The 23,894-nt window shown below is 37.0% G+C and overlaps 1 protein-coding gene across 2 annotated transcripts in view; it reads right to left on the reverse strand.

Annotated features, from left to right (window-relative positions):
* LOC136876491 (E3 SUMO-protein ligase PIAS1) overlaps positions 1–23,894 on the reverse strand; it is a 69,583-nt gene that overhangs the window by 17,417 nt on the left and 28,272 nt on the right. For both annotated transcript variants that reach the window (XM_067150487.2, XM_067150488.2), the window contains one exon: positions 12,148–12,255. In XM_067150487.2, the coding sequence (XP_067006588.2) occupies positions 12,148–12,203 (56 nt within the window). In that variant the 5' untranslated portion in view covers positions 12,204–12,255. The remainder of the gene's footprint in view (positions 1–12,147; positions 12,256–23,894) is intronic.

A 23,894-nucleotide genomic window follows, 5' to 3' on the forward strand; every position in this document is an offset into this window, starting at 1 on the left:
AGCTTCGGGATGTCTACAGATGACAAACTGATCTAGTCCAGAGCTGCCTACAAGAGTAAGCTAAACAGATTTTGTAAATTCACTACTGAATCTTCGGATTCCAATGATACTCATAATCTGATTATTAGACTTACAGCTTACAAAGCCACGTTTGAGCAATATGAAGAAATGCAGACCGAACTTCAGATCCAAAGTACTGCCCAAGTAAAGGACAGGGAGGAGGTGGAAGATCTGTAATTTAAAGGGCATGCTCAAGCCATGAGAATTCTGCGTAAACTTCAGGGTACACAAAAACATGAGCCAGAATCGGCCTCTTCATGTAACTGTGAAGAGCCCTCCTTTAGGGCTCTCCTTCCTAAAATTGAACTCCCTGTTTTCAAAGGCAAAGAGAAATGGGAATCTTTCTTTCAGCTGTTTCAGTCACCTGCCACATGTTCAAAAATTTCATTATTTGCTTGCCTATTTACAACGCACAGCATTAATGCTTATACTTTTACCCCCTTATAGGTGAAAATTATCAGACTGCCATTGAATTATTGACTGAAAGATATGGCAATGTCAGAGTAAAAACTCAATGCCATATGCAGTCTCTATATTCAATCTTCCAATGATACTGTTCTAATCTATCTCATTTCTTCTAAATCTGACTCAGGCACTTTAAAAGCCTGGGAAATTGAGGTATCTAATCAAGCTACCTTAACTCATAAATCTATTACTGACTTTATTACGTGAAGATGTCAGGTTGTATCTGCAGTTGCTTTGCAAACTTTTTCAGACAGTACCTACAGTATATGAACTCCCAGTCCACTCAAGCTAGTTCTCGGTTTCCAGGTAAAACCCAAGCTCAAATATCCCAATGTATCTTATGTTCTTATCACAATCTTCTCCATTTTTGCCACAAATTTACACCACTCTCAGTAAATGACAGAAGGAAAACTATCAAACAGCAAAAATGTTGTTTCAACTGTCTTTCTAGTACATCTTTTGAACAAGTGTCCCATTTTCTGTACCTGTACTCATTGTGCCTCCAAACATCACTCTTTATTCATTGTTTTGAATTTTAGAAATCTCACCCTGCTGAAAAAAAGCCTGATGTTAACGAGCCTACCACTAGTGCTCAAACTTTTAATCAAACTACCTCTATCCTTAGGGGCTCTCAAGTTCTGCTGTCTACTGCAGTAGTACGAGTCCAAGATTCTCAAGGACACTGGGCTAGTGCATGCTGCCTTTTACATAATACAACTACTTATGACTTTATTAATGAAAACTTAAATTAAAAAATTAGTCCTTTAAAACAATCCTACCTCAGTAGAAACTACTGGCATCAATAAAAGTAAGAATCAATCCTCTAGTTTTGTGAGAATTTGTCTCAGAAATACTTCCAATACCATAAGTTTTAATTAAAACTGCCTAGCTATTTGGTACTATTCGCAATAATACTCCCTATACTTCTTTTGATATTGAGGACTGGAAAATCCCAACCCACGCACATTGAACAAATCCTTCTTTTTATAAGAGTTCTCCTGTGGAACTTCTTCTTAGAGCTGATGTATTTTGGAAAGTGTTCCTTTCTCAAAAAATCAAAATTCATTCTGGTTTATATGTCCACCAAACAAAATTAGGCAGATCTTTACTGGACAAATTGCTAGATCATTTAAACAATTAAAATCCCAATGTAACCTGGTTACCACTGGTGGTCACCTGGATCTGGAAAGATTTTGGAATACCGAGAATATTGAGCCGGGACATGGTATGTATGGAACATGATCTGGTATACTGGAAAAATATGGAGCTTCTCACCGAGGTTCTTGGAGTAGATGTTTTGAATATTTCAAAGCCTTCAAGGATTGTGTTTATGTTTATTTATAATAATTGTCCATTGCAATAAGATATCCCTGATTCAAAATATTTTCAACCAACATAAACACAAGTCCAAAATTGTAGAAGTTTACATGTGGTTAAAAGATTGAGAAAGGAATAAATGATTATACAACATTTTCTGTTATATGTTGGTTAGTGTTCCGAGGGATCCAGTTCATAACTAACACATATGGACTATGTTCACTACACTACACAGCATAATGGGTAATATTTATAGTCTTCACAGCTTTATGTCTTTTACAGCTGTTGAGTATTGCACACAGAAGTAGGAAGCAGGACATGGGGCACTTTGTAAACCGAACACACAGAGATTGTGTATTTATATCTTCTCAAACAAATTCAATACAGATGCCGTTCGTACAGTACGAAGCAATCAAAAGGAACTCCCAGAAAGGAAGTTATGAAACAGAATCTCAAGAGAAGATTCAGTTTTGTACAGGAAAAAGTTGATGGGTCTGAAGTGGAAGGATAAGAGGGAAGTCTGTACGCTGAGTAGCATTCACGATAGCGAAATGAAAGTCTCAGAAAGAAAAAGGGGGGGGGGGAAGAGACAGAAAATTCTTGAATGCTGGGGGCGTTATGTCGCACCGACACAGATAGGTTTTATGGCGACGATGGGATAGGAAAGGCCTAGGAGTTGGAAGGAAGCGGCCGTGGCCTTAATTACGGTACAGCCCCAGCATTTGCCTGGTGTGAAAATGGGAAACCACGGAAAACCATCTTCAGGGCTGCCGATAGTGGGATTCGAACCTACTATCTCCCAGATGCAAGCTCACAGCCGCGCGCCTCTACGCACACGGACAACTTGCTCGGTAAATTCTTGAATGCATCGATTACAATATGTGGGGAGTCGACTTATCTGATAATATATTGTTACATATGCCACCACAAGGAAGGGGCTGAAGAAATATTATCGGAAAATATTTAGAATTTACTGGATCTCATGGTGTAATTCCTTCATAATACGCAGGAAGAATGGAGTAAAGTGCACTAATCTGTACTTCAGAATGCACCTTATCCAAGAGATTCTGGATGAATATGCACGGTCAACTCCTGAGGAGGTGCTTCCCAAGCAAATCGCACAGGTACATTATCCAGATCTGGCCGCAAAATTTACTGATAAGATTTCCCTGAAATGAATCTCCCTTCTAAGTCAGGGAAAAAGAAGTATGAAAGCAAGAGGTTTGTGGTGCGTGCTTCCCAAAAGGAATGGTGAGACACAATCTCTGTGTGTCCGGTTTACAAAGTGCCCCATGTCCTGCTTCCTACTTCTGTGTGCAATACTCAACAGCTGTAAAAGGCATAACGCTGTGAAGACTATAAATATTACGCATTGTGCTGTGTAGTGTAGTGAACATAGTCCATGTGTGTTAGTTATGAACTGGACCCCTCGAAACACTAAGCAACATATAACAGAAAATGTTGTATAATAATTTATTCCTTTCTCAATCTTTTAAGCACATGTAAACTTCTACAATTTACATCGACAAACAAGTCAAAGATTGTTAGTATACTGCTTAAAATATTTAGGTATAAGATACTGTATAAACAAAAACCAGAGTTTTGCTATTAGGAAGAAACAAGCTCAGAACACAATGTGAAAGTAGTTAGTATATTCCTGCACTATTAAATAATTAAAATAATAGGATTTTCCAATAATTCAAGTAAATATTTTATTCAATCAGAGAAATCACACCCCATCTGGAAGTGAGCTGGTGTTTACCGAGCTCCCTGCTTACGGGGTTAATATGGAGCCCTTGGTTTCAATATGAAGAATTTTGAAATGCTGATGCGTACTGAAAAAATGATTGTGTTTGGTGTTTGGTGAACAGCAACTCTGTAGGTTCATGTAATTTCCATGATATCATATGTTCTTTAATCCTGATTAAAACATTTGACAACATTTTGATTTTTTTACTGATGGCATCTTTTTTTTAATGAGTTTGAAAAATAAGACATTTAAATGCTACTAAATAACCCTACCTTTGTAGAAGAGTTCCTAGTTTTGCAGAAACTGGACCATAGTATGGTGGAACTGTCCACTGTTTCTTCACAATATGGAGTAATGAGTACATTGAATTAATATTTAACTTCCTTTTTTTGAGTTACTAATTTGTCAATGAGGTTTGTCTTGAAACCATTATTCTTCACTGCAATTTGTTTACTGTAATGATCTCAAGTTCTTTATCGAAATCTGACTGATTTTGGGGGAAGTCTAGAAGTCTATGAATCCTGCAAAGGAAAGCAGCTAACTTGTATTGGAAGGGGTGGAATGAATTATATGGAATTATTAAATCCATATAAATTTGTTTCCTGTAGATGCTAAAGGCATGGATATTTTAAGAGTGGCCAATAGTTAAATCAAGAAAATTTAATTTGATATTACTTTTCAGTCTCAACAGTAAACTGCATCAAGGAGTGAAACAAATTTAGTAACTGAAGTAGTTTCTCAAGTTGACAGTTGGTACCCTCTTCTAAGCCAATTATACCATCAACGTAACAATATCTTTAGAAGATCTGCTGAAGAAAGATGATTTCTCTCAAAATTGTCCATAAATATCTCAGCATGCAGAGGCAACAGGGGGTTTCCCATGGGAAGACTGTCAGGTTATTTATATGTAGCATTGTACATTAAACTTAAAGTTACATATTTGGAATGTTAAAAAAAAGATCAAACAACTCCATTTTAACCATAGAAGACATCTCAGAGGTATAAAATGATGATGACCTCAACAAAAGAGAGGGTTTGGGAGAGGGGTATATTTGTGAAGAGGTTCTTAACATCAAAAAACACTACTGTATGGGAAGATGGATTTATGATATTATGTATTTTAGAGATGAGCTCTAAGGTGTTTTCATGCTGTGTTTAGATCTGAAATGAGTTTTATCTTGGAAGACAGTATTCACTCTATGGGCTAATTTTGCTGACAAAGTTCTTCAATATGATACCAAATAACCTGAAAAATGTTCTCCGAGAGGCTGTGAGGATTATTATTATTATTATTTTTAGAAGTCAAACACCGCAAAGGTCATTTGCTACACTACGAGAAGATGGGGACAAACAACAAACAGCCCATTTTCCACACTAAGATTGGTTATTGCAGTGAAAAGAATTAGTTAGACTTCTTGAACTGTGAACTAAGAATTATGGAAATAATATTTAATATAGGCTACAAACTCTGAAAGTATCTTATCAGGATAATGAATGTATTTGCTGTTGGCTTACTTCGATGATACTCATATTTTAAAAACATGTATATTATTTTCTGGAACAAAACTATTCCATTAATGACTATGGTGATGTTGCCAGAAAAAAAAAAATGAAGTGGGATTACATTCCTTGAAAACCTAAAATACAAATAAAATTTCATCTGAAAATTTAGTTAGGTATTATTGGTCTACCCATCAGAAACATGTATCCAGTCACTGCACCGATGCCCTGAAAATATTCCTTTCAGCATACTTTATATTTTACTTATAAAGAAATGGCTGAACATTAATGAGAGTATGAAAATGAAATAGAGGAATCATCTCGTATTGTTGCTTTTTTTAAAACAAAACCATGTTTTGAGGTAGGCTTTGCTCGTGACTATATAATTCTTTATGGAATAGTAAATCACTGTTACGAGTCACATTTAAAGTTTTATGAAATAATTCACTCCACAACACCTTTTGGATACTGTGCTCCATCTCCATGACTGGGTGATGAAATGGTGACAAAAAATAAAAGTTCAGAAGTGACTGGTAACAGAGATTTATTATTTCATAAAGAACTACTGCTTTCATCTGTTTCTAATGCTGCTTTAGATATTAACACACTTGGACAAAAAGATAATTAAGAATCCATAGACCACATTACTTTGGACTATACTTCTTGTAAACTTGAGGATAAGAAATATACAAGGGGGGGATCAAATATAAATGGGATTTTATTTTTTATTTAAATTCATTTATTGAAAAACACAAGGCAATTACAATTTATTTTTCCACATAGGTTCCTGCTTTGGAAATACATTTGTCCCAGCATATGGGCAGCTTTTTGATGCCCTCATCATGAAAAGAACAGGGTCGTGTCACCAGCCAGTTGCACACAAAGTCTTCCACACTCTCATCATCTTCAAATCGTTGCCCTCCTAGAGCTTCTTTAAGCGGTCCGAACAAAATGGAAATCGCAGGGCGATACATCCAGGCTGTACAGAGGATAATCAAGTGTAGTCCAGTGCATTTCCTGTAGCTTGGAGACAGAGCTGCAGTATGGGAGGATGATCTGTCGAATCGGTTGATCTCATCTTTTGCAGCAATATGCAACCCTCGCCTTGTTCAACAGCTCACAGTAGTAAGCAGTATTGATTGTGCATCACTCGTGCAAAAAATCAATCAGCAATAATGTCTTTAACTGCACAAATGTTTTCATCTGTAATGCAGGTCCAAGGCAGCGATCGTGTTGCCGATTTTTCACACATTCTCGTCCTTTCTTGAACTTCTTATACTAGGCAAAGACACACGTCCTTGGCAATGTTTGATCACCGAACTGTGCAGTCAATCTCTGGCAAATTTCTGCCACTGTAACTCCTTCACAAGCAAGAAATTTTATAATTATGTGATGCGCAGTTGAGGGGTGCACCTGCTGTTCGACACTGTGAGTGTTACTGACGAAACAGCGGGAAATATCTAACAGCACGCTCTCCCCACTCCGAACGGTCTCGCCTAAGCATAGCAGAAGTGCGTGGCCAGTCCTACCCCAAATGTAAATGTTTAGGAACAAAAATTCCGTTTATATTTGATCTACCTCCGTTCTTTTTAAAAGACTATATGGTTTTAACTCTGCCTCAAATCCTATTCCTGCAAGGTTCTACAGGTTTTTACATAATTACATGATTTATTCCAATTGCATATTTTCCCTCTCTAGATCACCTCTAAGGCTGATTGATTTAGTACGGAGCTCTATTTAATAATAATGTTATTAATTTTGTGTCCCACCAACTACTTTTACAGTTTTCAGAGATGCTGAGGTGCCAGAATTTTGTCCTGCAGGAGTTTTTACATGCCAGTAAATCTACCAGCATTAGGCTGATGTTTTTTAGTGCCTTCAAACACAACTGGACTGAGCCACAATCGAATCTCTCAATTTGAGCACAGAAGGTCAGCACTCTACCATATGAGCTACTCAGTCCGGCTAAAGAGCTCAATTTAGAATGAAGGTGAATGTATAGGACATATCTAGCATGATGTACTCCTTCCATAGCATCAGAGACTGGAGTTGAGAAGAGTATTTCCAATGAAAATGATAAATCACAAAGAACCTGAACACAAAATATGCCAATGACCAAGTGTGATTACTAGAGCCTGGATTTCCATGCACTATCATATAGCAAAACATGCACGATAAACTGGAAAATATGCACCATCACAATTCATTTCCTTTTGAAACATTTTACAAGTAATTTCTCCAAACTGTCTTGATTTAAACTCATCCGTTTATCTGTCAGCACATTCGTAAGTACAGAAAATGATCAACGTCACAAAGTGACAGGTGCATCCCTAAATGAAGACATTTGGGACAAAGTAAGATCAAATTGTACGTCTTTTGCATTTTCATCACAGTACGTCTTTTATGAGCTTGATGAATTCAAAATCAGGATTTGAACGGATCACTTTGTTCAACTTATATCTAGGTGCCGCAGCTACTTATCCGTGCGATGGTGGCAGACACATTTGAATGTCCTCAATAACTGAAAATGACTGCCTGCAATAACAAAGTGACGAGTGAGGGTTCCTGGTAGGAAAATTCAGGATAACAATGGAAGAGGATTCAGTGCAAAACCAAGGTTTGTAAGCTGCTAGCTCAGTGACGTGACATCACAGAAGTACAATACAAGTTTTGTTTTGTTCGTCTAATGGATGAAAAATGAGCTGTCAATGAGTAATGTACAATTTATGGTTTGATTTATAACAATGTATAACTGGGACAGCTTATTCCCATGAATTACAGTGTTTGACGTGGGGCCTTCCAGCTTACGTCAATGTTTACTCAAGCAACAGATAAGAAAGAGTTTGCTTAATTGGATTATAGGACCTCTACTGTATGTACAAACTTTGACTGTCAGATAGGATACCAGGAATACATTCTCTCCGTCTCTCAGTAATAGACATACTGTATAACGAAGAAAAATAATCCCAAATTCTGCAAACCAACATTCATAAAATGCACTATCATGCAAGTTAACATTTTTATATGCACCAATGCAGAAGAAAAGTCATATTATGCAATATTAAACATCCAAATATTTGGTATTAAATCCAGAATCTTCAAAATATGCCTTATGCATGAATTTTCTCCTAAAAAGGCTAAAACATGCAGGGAAAAAGAACAGTTAGGCTATTGGAATCGTTAAGCCGTAAAACAAATATTTGCAAAGTTTGAGAATTGTAACTAGCTTATTTAAAAACATGCATCTGCATGGAAATCTAGGCTCTAGTGATTAGCTATTCGTAGTGCAAGTGAGATAAGTAACTGAATACAAAAATAATTTAGCTAAAATAAATTTTCGAATTCAGAAATAATTTAGCTAAAATAAGTTTTCGAATACAAAAATAATTTAGCTAATATATGTGCAATTTAACTAGCTGTGTAGGTTAACCTTGTTCATTACATGTAAATACATCATATATAACACTAACAAAGCTGATGCTTCATTTAAGAATGAACAATGTCTGAAAACCAATGCTATTGCATATCTTAGGGTTAGAGAGTCGATGTTTCATATAGATACTTTACAAATATTCACTTGGGCTACCCCATTATGAATTAGGATCAAAGATTAAGTCAAGCATTATCTGAGCATCTGGCAGGAATATGGCAAAATTACACATAAAAAGGGCTTTCCCATGTCTCTGTGGCCTGTGGTATTTACACAACTTTAGCATATTTTAGATTATGCAACTAGTAAGATGGCAGGTATATTAGAGTAGCCTGATGATGAATGTCATTCAATAAATCTAAATCAATGATGACAAACTATAATAAGACGTTACAGAAAATACAATGGAAGTGTGTACAGGATAAGAATTACTTTCTGACTGAAGCAGTGCGAATGTAACATAAAATGTCACAATAGTTTACAGTGGAACACTGTTTAATCCGACCTCCAATGGTTTGACTTACCACATAATCCAACCATTATACAGGTCCAGAAATGCACTGTATGTATGTACATTGTAGGCATGTTGGCAATAGAAACATTACATACAATACATTGTGAGTAGGCTGGTGATACTTGACCAATCAATGCATTTTGATGCTTTGCTTAGCGAGTGTTTATCATTAAAGCAGTGCTTTGGAAAGGATGAACAGTTATTCTTACAGTAAAAAATTTGCTTTCAGAACAGGTACCTGCCACATTATAGCAAAAAAAAAAGTGTAAACACATTATACTAACTTTAGAAAGAAGTTAAAGAGTGCTACTGTAGAAAGATTAGATAAAGGCAAGTCCCTAAATTAAAAAAAAAACTGCAAATGAAATTGGCAAGGGTGTTACGACTGAAGTCTGTAGGAAGAATAGGAAAGAACTAGAAAATCATACAGTGACAGTTTTTAAGGAAAAAGGCCTTAGAAATTATGAAATGTTGAAAGAGCCTAAATCTGAACTGTTAGATTATGCTTTGTGGTGTGGTAGGAAAGAAGAAAAGGGACTCCATTGTCTGGACCTGTTAACAAAGAAAAGGCACTTATTTTGACAAAAAAAATTGGAAGGGGAAAAATTATAATTTTAACAAGTGAAGTAATGGGATTCGAAATGCAATGATTTTAGGCATAAAGCTGTCAGCTGATGATGTAGCTTCAAACACATTTGTTCCACTTCTTGAAAAAAATTGCCAAGGAATACAACATAATACCCGATCAAGTGTATAACATTGATTAATCATGCCTGAACTATAAGATGCTCCCATAAAGAACTCTTGCCGCATGAGTGACAAAATTTGCAAAGGGTGGAGTGACTTTCTTGTTGCAGCAATGCTAATGGTAAGCATAAATTATTGTTCTTTATAACTGACAAATCAAAAACACCAAGGGCATTCAAGAACTCAAATATGTCATCCCTGCCAGTGTAGTACCACCATGAAAAAAATCAGCCTGGATAGACAGCAAACGTTTCTAATCATGGTTCTTTAAACAGTTTGTGTCCACCAGTTGAACGACATTTGGAGGCAAAATAACTCCCTATGCGTGCCCTTTTGATAACTCACTATTACATCCATCTGAACAGGAACTAAAAAGGGGTATCTTTTCCACCTAACATCACTTCTCTCACAAAACCCATGGATCAAGGGCTTACTAAATGGCTAAAAGAGAAGATACTGCAAGAAAAATAGACCATCCATTTTGCAAAAAAAAACAGGAGGAGGCAGCGACCTGTTTGAGGCAATAAAAATATTTTAATCTAAAGAATGCTATTTACACAATTGCTCAAGCTTGGGAAAAATGGAACTATCAACACTTGAAAAATCCTGACAAACATTGGCTGACAATGGCAGTTGAAATTTATCAAAATGATGATTAAAATGAAGATACACAGCCAATCGTCCAAAATTTGTAAATCTTGAAAGCTAATGTTCAAACCAATGATGTTGATGAGCAGCTTTCCAAAACTGATGTTGACTGTGCAATGGAGGAATGACTATCAGATCATCACAGCTGTTATCCAGAATGAAGATGATACTGAAAATATATAAAAAGGATGAAAACTACAAATCTTGGGGTTGAGCATCCCATACATATGCCAACCAGGCTTTTGATTCAGCTCTTGTGTACATTGAATCAATTTCTTTGTCCATGCCCAGGGACATTTTGTGGATAAGGAAATGAAGGCTTATAGCAGCAAAATCTCGAATGTCATCTGCCAGACAAAGAAGCATTACAACTTTTATCAATCTGAAGTATTTAAGGTATGCCTACTTATTAATGAACAGTATGTACACATCACACTTTTATTAGTATTACAGTTAATACTATTGCTCCTTTGGTGATCTGACCTTTCTTGCGCACCGACCATGCCGTCAGTCCCTAAGGTGATGGATTAACGAGCTTCTACTGTATTATTTATTTTAGAAGAAAACTATTCTGCGTACATATCTTTGATGGTGGGTAAAGTTATAAAATTATTAGTTTACTATCACTAACAATGGTTTGCAAGATATTTTGGTTGAGCCACGAGAAAGTTTCAAACTCCACTCACATTTCAAAAATCACGATCTACAGTGTGTGGCTGGTGGATTCATTTATCAAGTTACATCCAAAATGGGGTATCTTCTACACTCTATGGTATAAATTGCAGATTCACAAAGATAACAAGCATCTACCAATAAATACCCCATTAACTTAGAAGACAGAATGAATGTGGTTTGTAAAAAGAAATCATTTCCTACAAGTTCACAATTTTATCTGAAGTATTATTTCATGAACTTCATATAAACTGGTTGACGAGTGCTGTAACAATTGTGCAAAACAGTTTTTCCAGTAAGTTAACAAATGCCTTCCCTTGAACATCCCCTGGATATTAGGGAAGTACACCTGTGCATGAAAAATGGAAAAATATTAAATCACAGCCCCATACCACTAAAATCCCTCAAGAGACCTTTTTAATACGGTATTCATTGTTTCTCATATACTACACTGTTGAATATACTCCTGCTACAGAAAATACAAATCCACGCAAAAGTTTATTTTATGGTTAAACTAAGAGAAAGAATGGCAAGTCTTTCACCACACGCTGACAAGGACAGCTTTTAATTCTCCAGCAGCAGTAATATTTCAAACGAACAAATCAGAGTTCATGAAAATGAATGCAGCTACCTTAAGCAAACCTGCATATCCACCAAAATACCCTCCATTGGAAGCTGCCTTACAACAGCAGGTAATAAAGGAATGTATTTAAGTAGTAGATTTTTAATTCCTCTCCAGAGGGAGCTCTAACACTTACTTCCTTTTCCACCACATCAAAGTAATAGAATAAGCAAATGTACAAAATCTGTAAGGCCCAATGCTTGAGGTTCAGGTCTTTCCTGAGATTAATTAAAGAAAGTATTGACATAATATGATCACAAAGAAACATTTGGTTAAATTAATGTGCAGTGTAATTCATTCAAGTATTTATTTGTTAGGTTTAATGGAAAGAAACTCAAGTTTTGGATCCGAGTATGACAAATCTATCAAACAGTACATTCTCGTGGCTCACACCCAATACTCAGCGTCGTGCACGTGCTTACCACGACGATGGGAGGCTGTGGACACCACGAGTCTTCCGTGTTGAATGCCGCGGCATCTTCTCCCCCAAGTCACGGCAGTTGTTGTTGCTCGGCTCACATCATACGTTCCTTGATTAAAGAAAAACAACTGGTAGACAGCAGATAACAAGTAATAAAATGTGAAAATTTTGTTAAGTACGAGGGTAGGCTAATTCCAAAAATAACGTCTCCTATATATTTATAAATACGAAGAACCGTTTATTTATATAATATTTACATCATATTAAGGGTTGAACATTTATCTATTTTTCTACATAATCACCATTTCGGTCGATGCATTTCTGTAGATACTGTGACAGTATTTGTATGCAACGTTTGCAGGAGAGCGATGGTTTGATGGGCGACGTGTGGGCTAGTGTTGTCGTGGAGAGTGTTTACGCCCGTGCACAACATTCCTCTTCTCAAGTTCTGAATTGCTCGTCTGAGTTTTTCCAGTGTTTCACACTACCTGTCAGCATTTATTGTGGCCCCTGGAGACAAAAAGTCCATCAACAATCGCAAAATTCAGCTGTCATGATTTTACTGGCAGACTATGTTTGTTTGAATTTTCGCGGGTTGTGCGAAGAGGGATGCCGTAACTCACGTGATTGTTCTTCAGTCCCAGTTGTGAGGTGAAACACTCAGATTTTGTCAGCATGGCAATCAAGTCCAAAAATGTGTCATCATCTGCATAGCAGCAAAGAAATCTGTGAGAAGAATTAACTCGTCATCACTGGTCTTCTGTCAGCATTCTTGGTACCCATCTAGCGCACACCTTCTGATATTGCAACTTTTCCATTAAAATCCTGTGAATGGCGCTCCGGGAAACCGCAGGAACCGAAATGCAGAGATCATCCAAAAGTGATCCACCGATCTTCAACCAGGGTCTGCTCAACCTTCACGACCGCATCATAGGAAACTGACTGTCCCTGCTCCTTTGTTCTTCGTGAATCTCAGTACAACCGGCTGTAAAACTCTACACCACTTGAGAACATTTTTGACATCCATGCACGACTTGCCGTACACGTCCGTCAATTGGCGATAAATTTCAATCGGTTCAACGCCTTTTGCATTCAAAACCGCTCAAACTTCTCGCTTGGCATTAGCATCAAATAGGAGCTGCATTCTCAAAGGTTGCCAAGACTAAGCACCCCAGCGCGGCATGCGCATGCTTATTTGGGAGTGCGGGAAGCACTCATCACAACAGTGTAGCCAGCACCTGCACAAATAGTTTTTGTATTTATAAAAAAATAGGAGACTTTATTTTTGGGATTACCCTGGTAATATTTAATTAAGAAAGAAATCGCTTTTGTTTAATCCTATCTCTAGCAGTCAAACAATACACTAACTTCAGAGTATGTGGCTTACAAAATACTAAGCTTCCATGTTGTTTTACAGCGTGTGCTTATTCACAGTGAAAGGATCACTGAACAAAGAATCATCTTAAAAAGTGATGCCAACAGGCAAATTGTATAAATATTTTGTGCTGACATCCACATTGATATGGCAGTAATAATTTCAGATTCCTTTCTAATATCTTTTAAAAATGTGTATGCATCGTAACCTTTGTTAATTAGGAAGCCTCTAAAAGGAGGAAACAGAATAAAGTTTTACAAAAAATATAATTCAAATTTAAGACAAACTACAAATTTACTTTGAAAGCTAAATATTAATTTCAGTTAATAATAATATGGAGTACCTCAGTCAGGTCCATTCAGTGGCATCAATTTCCTTTTTATACAAGCTTTTCTAGAAGGTCTGACAAGAAGGCACCACACTCAGCATATCACCTATTTATTTGCACGTTGGAGAGAAGAAAGGATACTTCTGACAGTTTAAAATGGTACAGTATATAGTTTAGAGATATTGACAATTGTTGAAAATGGTGTTGTGTCAAGTAGTTATTGCAAAATGCTACGCCTGTGTCTTAACGGTGGTTCAGTGCCAAGGTGCAGCAATCGCATTTTAAAGGACCCGGGTCAAAATCAGTTGCCCATGAATGCTGTTGTCTTTAATAATTATAATATTTGCTCTTTCTTATACAGTGGAACCTTGGATTGCGAGCATAATTTATTCCAGCAACATGCTTGTAATCCAAAGCACTCGTATATCAAAGCATGTTTTCCCATAAGAAACTATTGAAACGCGGATGATTCGTCCGCAACACAAAAATATTTATTCGTATACCATTGTAAAACAAATTAAAGTGCACTTTTCCTTACAATAGAATCATTGTTGGTGTGAGGAAGACGAGAGATGACATGAGAAGTGTTACTGTGTAGCACGAATTTCACTATTGGAATCACTGCTATCTGTTGGCTCACTGGAATTTTGTTATTTTCATGCAACTTTAACGAGGAACATGTCCAATGACTGTTGCATTTGCCTCTTTTTTTAGAATTTCACGAAAATGTGACATTGTATTGTCAATGAACTGATTCATCGCTCGCACTGCTACAGCCTTATTCGGGTGGTGCTTTTCTAAAAAAATTTGCACCGTTTCCCAAATTTTGCACTTCTCCCGAATATCAGTTGAAGTGAGAGATTCGACTGACTTTTCCTCCTCCTCTTCCCCAGATGAGATCTTCATAACCTCCTCCTGTTGTTCGCGATGCAGGTCCATCAGTTCGTTGATGGTCAGTTCCTGGCTATGTTGTTCCACCAGCTCTTGAATGTCCACGTCATTCACCTCCAGCCCCATAGTCTTCCCTAAGGACACAATTTCATAGACAATCAGCGGCTCATTTTCACCAACAATCCCCTCAAAGTCACGTCCAAGAGTACAGTCAGGCCACAGCTTCCCCCAAGCGGAAGCGAGAGTTCTCTTGGTGACTCCATCCCATGCTTTATCGATGATCTTCAGGCAGTTCACGTTGGGAAATGATTCCTCCCAAGCTCTCGGAGGGTAAGGTTTGTTCCTTCGGTTACTTCGAAGCATCGCTGAAATAATGCTTTGGTGTATAGCTTCTTGAAGTTAGAAATGACTTGCTGATCCATACGCTGGAGTAGTGGAGTAGTGTTCAGAGGAAGCAAGTTAACGAACTTGAATTCCTCCAGTATGTCGTCCTCAAGGCCTGGAGGATGAGCAGGAGCTTTGTCCATAACCAGAAAGACTTTGAGCGGCAGGTTATTTTCTGAAAGGTATTTCTTTACTACAGGACCAAAGACCTCGTTCATCCATTCAACAAACGAAGAGGGGAGCGGAAATGTCGGCTCACGTGACGCTCGTATTGCGGAACTTCACTCGCTTATCAAGTTACAATTTATTTAAAATGTTTGCTCGTCTTGCGAAACACTCGTAGACCAAGTTACTCGCACTCCGAGGTTTCATTATATTTATTTTTGTTATACAATTATACAATTATCACTTTTCAAATTCATTTTATTTTATTATTCTTATTTGATGATACATGCCCGTTATGAATTTGATCAGAACTTTCGTTGTAATTATCGTAATCAATACGCTCACTGTTCCCAATCTAATGGTGCCCCTCTGGGTGAAATTTCATGAAAGGAAAATGTACAGAATAAAGAAAAATGCTGCTTTCATTTGACAAAACTATGCAAGAATTGTTTGTATTTATATTAAATTTATATACTATGATTTTATTGGCTGGCCCCATGGTGTAGGGGTAGCAGGCCTGCCTCTTACCTGGATCTGAGGGCTGGTTCGAGTTCCACTCAGCCTATGAGATTACAATTGAGGAGCCATCTGACAGTGAGATGACGGCCTTGGTCTAGAAAGCCAAGAGAGGATTTGTCGTGACAACATCTTGTAATCTGCAGGCCTTCGGGCTGAGCAGAGGTCGCTTGGTAGGCCACGGCCCTTTGGGGCTGTTGCACCATGGGGTTTGGGATTGGTATTTTATTGATCATAATTAATAAAATCAGTCTTTGTTAAAACAAAGGTTTAAAAATACTAAAGAAAAGAAAATGAACTTGAAGAGTAGTAATTTGTAAAACTAAAATAAAAATAAAGAGCAAAAGTCACACTAATTAAAGACAAAAACATCTGTGGGCAACAGGTTTCAAACCCGGGTCTGTGAAGTGTGACTCCCGCGCCTCAGCATGGAGCTGTTGTTAAACACAGGAATAGCATTTTGTAATAGCTACTTGACACACTACCATTTAATAATTGCAAATACATCTAAAACTGGGGTTTATTGGTGCCCTAAAGTATGTACCATTTTAAACCACTGGAAGTGAATTTTCAATCTCTCTAATGCACAAATAAATCTGTGATAGAGAATGGTGAGTTTGAACTGTAGAGAGTAGAAGAAGCAGAAATTACTCCCAATGGCATTAGGTGGAGAAGCCTTCAAACAAGAGGCTGCAAGACCCCTAGGTGGGAGCCTATATGGAAATGACTACAAATATGGTGTCTTAGAGAACAATACAGCATCCTCTGCAAGCAATATGCAACTCTCCAGATAACAAGAGAAGAGTAAAAGGAGGCCACCACTATGAAACTTCATCCAGACGGGCACAATTAATTTGAGAACAGCGAGCAAACTGCTAATGACGATCACAACCAAAGTATTTATCGCATGAAGGACTTGGTCAACCTTGGGCTAATTGGGACTATGTGGGAGGGAAGTGCCATGGAGGATTGATAACTGATGTTATACAGCAAAGGTCTACAGGCAAGAAATGGAGTAAGTAGGCCTACTTATGGTCTAGAGCAGGCATGTCAAACTCACGACCCATGTCTCCTATCTACATGGCCCCAGCTTGCTGCAACGAAATGAATGGAAAGTGGTTCATATACAGAGTCTTTACATATGAAATGGTTTAAATGGAATTATTAATATTTAATAGAACATAAAAAGTTTAATTACGATTTCAGTGGCACTGACTAGTGACTTTCATTATTCATTGACTTACTTATTGGCACATGAAATAATCCTATTTTTATACATAAAAGAACAAGACATCAGACTTGTAGGATTCAAGAGATTGTCAGCTTTAAATTTGAGATTGCAAGGAAAAGATCAAGTTATAATTAACATGAATGAAGACAAGTTCTGTCTGTGTTCAGCATTTTTTTTTTTTTTCACCAGGCATAAGGAAAGTGCCAGTCATATGCAATTTGAGGTGTGTGAGATTCAATGTGATTCTAATTTAAAGGAAAAGATGTAATCATGTTGGTGTACCTGGTTTTTACAAGTACTGTATTTAACTGCAAGTTTCTATGAATCTTGCAGATTCAGGTCTGAAACTATTTTCATGATCGGAAGTTATGGGTTATAAATTTCATTCTGGTTGGTCCGTATTGAACTGAGATTACTTATGATTTATTCAGGTAAAAAATTTTCCACCTATTCAATACAGTAAGTAAGCTTTTTGCAATGCAGTTTATTTACATTACATTATAAAGTTCGGTACTAGTTCCGGGGTCATCATCAGCCGTAAATATTCAAATACACAATTTAGTCAAAGTATCCTAAAACAATACATTTTAGTTAAAATAAGCAGTATTACATTATCCAGCTTAAAAGTTGATGGTGAAGAAATACAAAGGCAATAAAACAATATAAACTAATATGCCGTTGTAAAATGGCTACAGTACATCTGAAATCAAAAGCTATGGTTTTTAAAGACAGATATCTCATGTGAGTTCTAACAGTATTGTGATCACGATTGTGATGAAAGTTCATAAAATAAATAATTCAGAATATGCTTGATAAAGCACATTGAGCTCATTTTATTCAGTACTATGCAAAAACAATACTTTTAGAACTCCAATGAGAGATATACCTTTAGAACCATAGTATTTGGTTTCAGATGTAGCCATTTTACAACGGCATAGTAGTTTATAATTGTTTTATTATCTTTGTATTTCTTCACCTTTAACTTTTAAGCTGGACAATGTAATAATGCTTATTTTAACTAAAATGTATTGTTTTAGGATACTTTGACTAAATTGTGTAACTGAATATTTATGGCTGATGATGACCCCGAGTAGGGTCGAAACCAGTACCGAACTTTGTAATGTAATGTAAATAAACTGCATTGCAAAAAGCTTACTCTATTGAATAGGTGGAAATTTTTTTACCTGAATAAATCATATGATCGGAAGTACCTACCAGTCTGAGTAAACTGTTCTCATTAATGAAATGAAGCAAGTCTCTTGCCAGATCCACATCGAAACACTCTTAAAAGTTCCCCCAGCATATAGTATTTCTTTCAAATTAGAAAAGTTGGGGACAGAAAAGAGATGTCATATGTTGAGAAGACTTCAATAAAAATGTTAATGGCTTTACGTACCACTAACTGCTGTACGTTCATGGTTTTCGGAGACACCGAGGTGCCAGAATTCAGTCCCGCAAGAGTTCTTTTGTGTGCTAGTAAATCTACTGACACGGGGTTGACATATTTGAGCTCCTTCAAATACCACCAGACTGAGCCAGGATTGAACCTGTCAAGTTGCGAAGAAAACTTTAATTTGTGTTATTGTTTTAATTCATTTTCCTTATTAGCAAACGAAATGGGTTTCTATAATTAAAAAAATACAGATTGAATAATATGACAATTTCTTTTTCAAGTGACCAACACAATCTTACAGCCACTTTATCGTGCCCAGTTCGGGTTTTGAGTTTGACGTGCCTGGTCTAGAGAAAGGATATAATAGGAACTATGAACATGGGGTAAAGTGTGAAAATGATATGGTCCTAATATTAACAATTAAGTAAAAGAAATGAACAATCAAATCACATACAGGCTCCATGCATATTGGGAGAAATGCACCGCTGCACTGCGAGTGGCAAACATTTTAAGTTAACGCGTGTCACCGCGCAAATATCTGCTGTATTCTCATCACGTGTTGCATGGCTGACTAAATAACAACAGTAGGACTTCAATTGGCCTAATTCTTCCAATCTTACAGAAAGTAGTCATATTTAGAAGAAAAACAGTTTGCAGGAAATAGCAACAGAGTAAAATAATTGCTAATGTGATAGGAGAGCCATAAGTTCACTAGATACCCTACCATTTCATGATAAAGACAACGTAGTGAATTATGTATCAGTAGTGTTGATAATGAGATTAATGTTCACGTACACATTCAACAAAAATTATTGGCCTATTTCTAATAGGATATCATGTTAGTGTAGGTTAATGCTGCTAGAGAGGCGATTAATCGTTCCTGTGAATGCCCTCTGTCAGAGAAATGTAAGTGCATTTCAGCTATTATTTAAATGCAGTTCACTCAGAACTAATCAACCCTGTGAATGGTCTTGCCCTCGCATCTCAAACATGGGAAAAGAGAAATTTAACATTCCTGATCTTGAAACCGCATGTGCATTATCAAAAATTTTGCATGAGGAGAAAAATCTAAATCACTTAAAGTTGCCAACAAATTATTATTTACATTATATTTCTGTATTTATAGTACCAAGGATCAAGTCCACCTCTGTAGTGTAATGGTTAGCGCTAGCGCTATTAGCCGCCGTCCTCAGGTTTCCGATTTGATTCCCGATACTGCCAGAAATTTGAGATTGGTATTAGAGCTGTTATGTGGTTAAAACGGTACATGCAGCTCATTTCCACTAGGGGTGTGCCTGAAAAGAGTTGTTCCACCTCGGGACGATACGAATGATTACGCATTTATAAAATACAGTGTTTCTGTGAGCTATTGGTATTGTGTAATGTACGCGTATTTCTAATTTTATATTTGTATACTACATTTTAACACACATTTCATGAGGTCGTGACTGAATATTATAAAATTTCACACTTTGCTCTTAACTGAAATATAGTATATCATTAATCCTATTATTAGTATTATACTGGCTATCATTAAAACTATGGTTAAAGAATACAACAGTGTGCCTACTATTATGATATGTGTGCTTTCAAAAAGATGGCCTACTGCAGCTTTCTTTGCAAATATAACACTGCTATAATAATTTGTTTGTAATTGTTAACCTATTTGCAAAAAAAACTCTGTATTACAGTATCTATTAATGCAGCCAACAGTAAGCACATAGTTCTGCCGGAACGTTATGGCATTTAAAAAATAATAATCTGAAGATAGTACTATAAAAAGATAGAATAAATGCATGTAAACATTGCATGTACTCCAGCTCCTAATGGTCAGTTGTTGATGAACAACCGCAACAGTTTTCATGTGCCATTTGATTTCAATTTTGGATGTGCTGTTTGGACTTCATCAATGTTTTAAATCTGGATTGTAAATTGAGACATACCAGACTGTTTACTTTATTACTGGTTGTATGTGAGCATATATTTTTCCAACTGGATCGTAGCTGAAGATGACCCAGTGTATATGGGGTCGAAACTAGTCCCAATTATATAGGACACTATACAAGCTAATGGTATTGAATAGGCGGACCCTTCTCTACCCTTTGATAGTGATCAATTGTCAATACGTATCATAATGAAATTCATAACCTATGATGTTTATGAACATGCCTCTAAGTAATTCTCGTAGTATCCACGCGCAGCAGCACATGGCTATATGCACAAAGCCTATAGAAAAACAGGAATAGGAATGAAAATGTAGGACAAGTACAAAATTAGGTGTGAGAGTAGCGACCAACAGAAAAAAGGAACAAGGACAAATATGAAAACACAAAAGTACAAGGGCAATTTCCATATCTTCATATAAAGTTGTTTTTACACAGATGGACTCTCTCCTCGCCAGTCCCAGTTATTCTACATACATTTCTTCCCTTTTCTGTTTCCAACTTCATCACGAGCATACACACCTGTTGTATATTTATCCTATTATGAGTACCTACTGCTCATGTCTCTCTATATTTGCCCTGATGTTGATAATTAAGCTGAAAAAGGAACACACACAAATTTGTTTCAAGTATATGCCTCACAAACTGGGAAAAAGACCTCGAGCAACTCCTGAAAGAAGTAGAGAAATGAAGGTACAAAAAGGAAACCTTGGTAATTAGAGCTATGAATGTACAGCTGGGAAGTGATAGAAAAGGATGAGAGGAGACTTAGGGACTTTGTGGATAAGACCAGTAATAATCAAGAAATAAAATATTACTAGATATGGAGGGGAAATAGAAGAACCAGAAATGTAATGAACTACAAATAAATGCAAGAAGAAAATCATAAAGAACTGACCAATGCCACCAGCAGTGTCTGAGAAAAATAAAATAAATAAAACCATCTTTGGAACTGCGGATGGTTAAAAGTGAACCTCCTCCCAAAGGCAAGCTTGCAGCTATGTAACCTGTGCCACATGGTCATCTCACTCTGTGCCTAATGCTTCCTTAATTGTGACCAGTTGCACTGAAAATTTTACACCACAGCTAAACAGTGTCTGGGATGTAAAAATGGCATTTCTATGATTTTACTTCTTGCGTACCTAGGGGTTCACTTAACAAATTAAGTTATGAAGCAGTTTGATTCTTCACCATTTAATTTTTTTTTTTTTTTTTTTACAATAGTAAGAAAAACTTAATTGCAGTTTTCTCAAAATACAGTTTTCTTAATGTCAACAGTCAATAATTAATATCTTCTGAAGTAATGCACCTAGAAGCATTAGCTAGTTTCTTAAATGCTCAGAATCTTATGCAAATTTTAGAACCACAAAGATATCAAAACTAAAAAATCTTACTTTAGCCTCCTTTCAGCACAACTAGTCACAATTATGGTTCCAAGTAACATGATCAAGACGACAGTATGTAAAGATCTGCCATATGAACACCAATAAGGTGGGAGACGACGAGGGGCAAAATGAGAATGTTGTTTTAGCTGATATGAAATTTATAAAATAATGAAAACTAAATCATTAAAGAGAAATATAAATTACAAACAGGCGGCGGCCGATACTCGTATCCAAGTTTTTATTTCTTGCCTGCAGTTCCGTAATCCTTAGTCCACACAATGAAGGTGGCGCTTATGGCTTATCAGACCAATTCTTGCATAAAACATGCAGCCATACATGTTGCATCTGATGGAAGGTAGGGGGCATGGCAATGTTTGATGTAGCTTCTGTCTCTCGCTAGTTTCCTCTTCCTGTCTTCGACGTTCCTACTCAACCTGTGCAACTGCAGCTGAGATGGTAGCATGCCAGCGAGGGCGATCCAATGCGAGAATATACCAAGTATTTGCGTTTATATCTACTCTTCTCAGGGTCTGCTTAAGTTGGTCTTTATATCGCTTCAGAGGAGCACCACGAGTCTTCTTGTCAGTGCCGAGTTCACCATGCAGGATTTGCCGAGGAAGTCTGCTGTCACTCATACAATGGATATGGCCTACCCATCTAAGCTGATGACCACTGATGGTGGCTTCAATACTGTTTAGCTTTGCTTTCTCGAGAATTGCTATATTTGTTTTTATTAATATAGCAGTTAACAGTAAGGCTATTACAAAACATAACTTTCATGTTATATGTTCATTTTGCATCAATAGCTTCTAAAAATTTATTATTGATTTACACTTTAAATTTGTTTAAAAACAAGACAGGAACTCTTGAAACTCTCCCTAAGAGAATACAAGGGAGAAAAGATAACCAATGCCTTCCTAGCATTAGGAAAATTATAGTAAGAAAACGTCTTCAGAAGTATACATCCAAAGCAGTTCTTCAGTACACAAATCTCACAAGTACCAATGACTCGTCTGAATTAAAAGAATAATTCTTAGTAAGAAAATATATTGCCATGTCATATCTTTAAGATATACCTTATCCAAAATTGTTAAAAATAATTAATTTTTTTAATTTCTTGCTATTTGTTTTATGTCACACCGACACAGACAGGTCTTACGGCGACGATAGGGTAGGAAAGGCCTAGGAAGTGGAAGGAAGAGGCCGTGGCATTAATTAAGGTACAGCCCCGGCATTTGCCTGGTGTGAAAATGGAAAACCACGGAAAACCATCTTCAGGGCTGCCGACAGTGGGGCTCGAACCCACTATCTCCCGATTACTGGATACTGGCCGCATTTAAGCGACTGCAGCTATGGGGCTCTGTATTTTTTTTTTAATGATAGAATACTATTTATGCCTTATTGTACATCTGTACAAAATAATTAATGATTCCTGGCAAAGTCTTGAAGATTGCATTTACAGATCACTTTAAAACAAGATTACATGATCTGTAAAACAACATCTATGAACAAGATCAATCTCACAGAGTTTGCACTCCAACTAAATGTTCCTCCAAAGGACTTAAACAAGGTGTACTAAAAAAAAAAATGAAAACGAAATTATTTATTGAAGTAACATCCCAATGGTTCATGGTGTGGGTTACTGTAGTCACGTCCTAGTTCGTGAACAATGGGCAATGGCTGAGTGGATTAGTAAGTGATCCTGAGTCGGGATACCAGTTGCTATGGAATGGGAGTGGGCATCTCGGACATATTCTGAATCGTGGCCCTCCTTGTGCTCAGGCGACTAGGACTATACAATCCACCAGTGGTCCCTAACTCGTTAGAGGAGAGATTCGCACTTGGACTATGTGCAAGTAGGGTAGCATCCTGTTTCATGAATTTACCGAGCTCAGAACATTTTAAGCAAGCTTCAGACCTATGTGAGTAATGGAGTCCCACTCTCATCTGACAGGCGAGGGACTCCTTGGAAACAACTTGGCGAACAAAATGGAATTCGATGGGGAGCTATCAATATTAATGGGGCTTATGGAGGAAAGAAAGTAGAACTGGCTGAGTCAGCAAAGAAGATGCATCTGGATGTGCTAGGAGTAAGTGATATACGGGTAAGGGGAGATAACGAGGAAGAAATAGGAGA

The sequence above is a fragment of the Anabrus simplex genome, chromosome 6, assembly GCF_040414725.1.
Source record: "Anabrus simplex isolate iqAnaSimp1 chromosome 6, ASM4041472v1, whole genome shotgun sequence".
In the NCBI taxonomy this organism is placed as follows: Eukaryota; Metazoa; Arthropoda; class Insecta; order Orthoptera; family Tettigoniidae; genus Anabrus; species Anabrus simplex.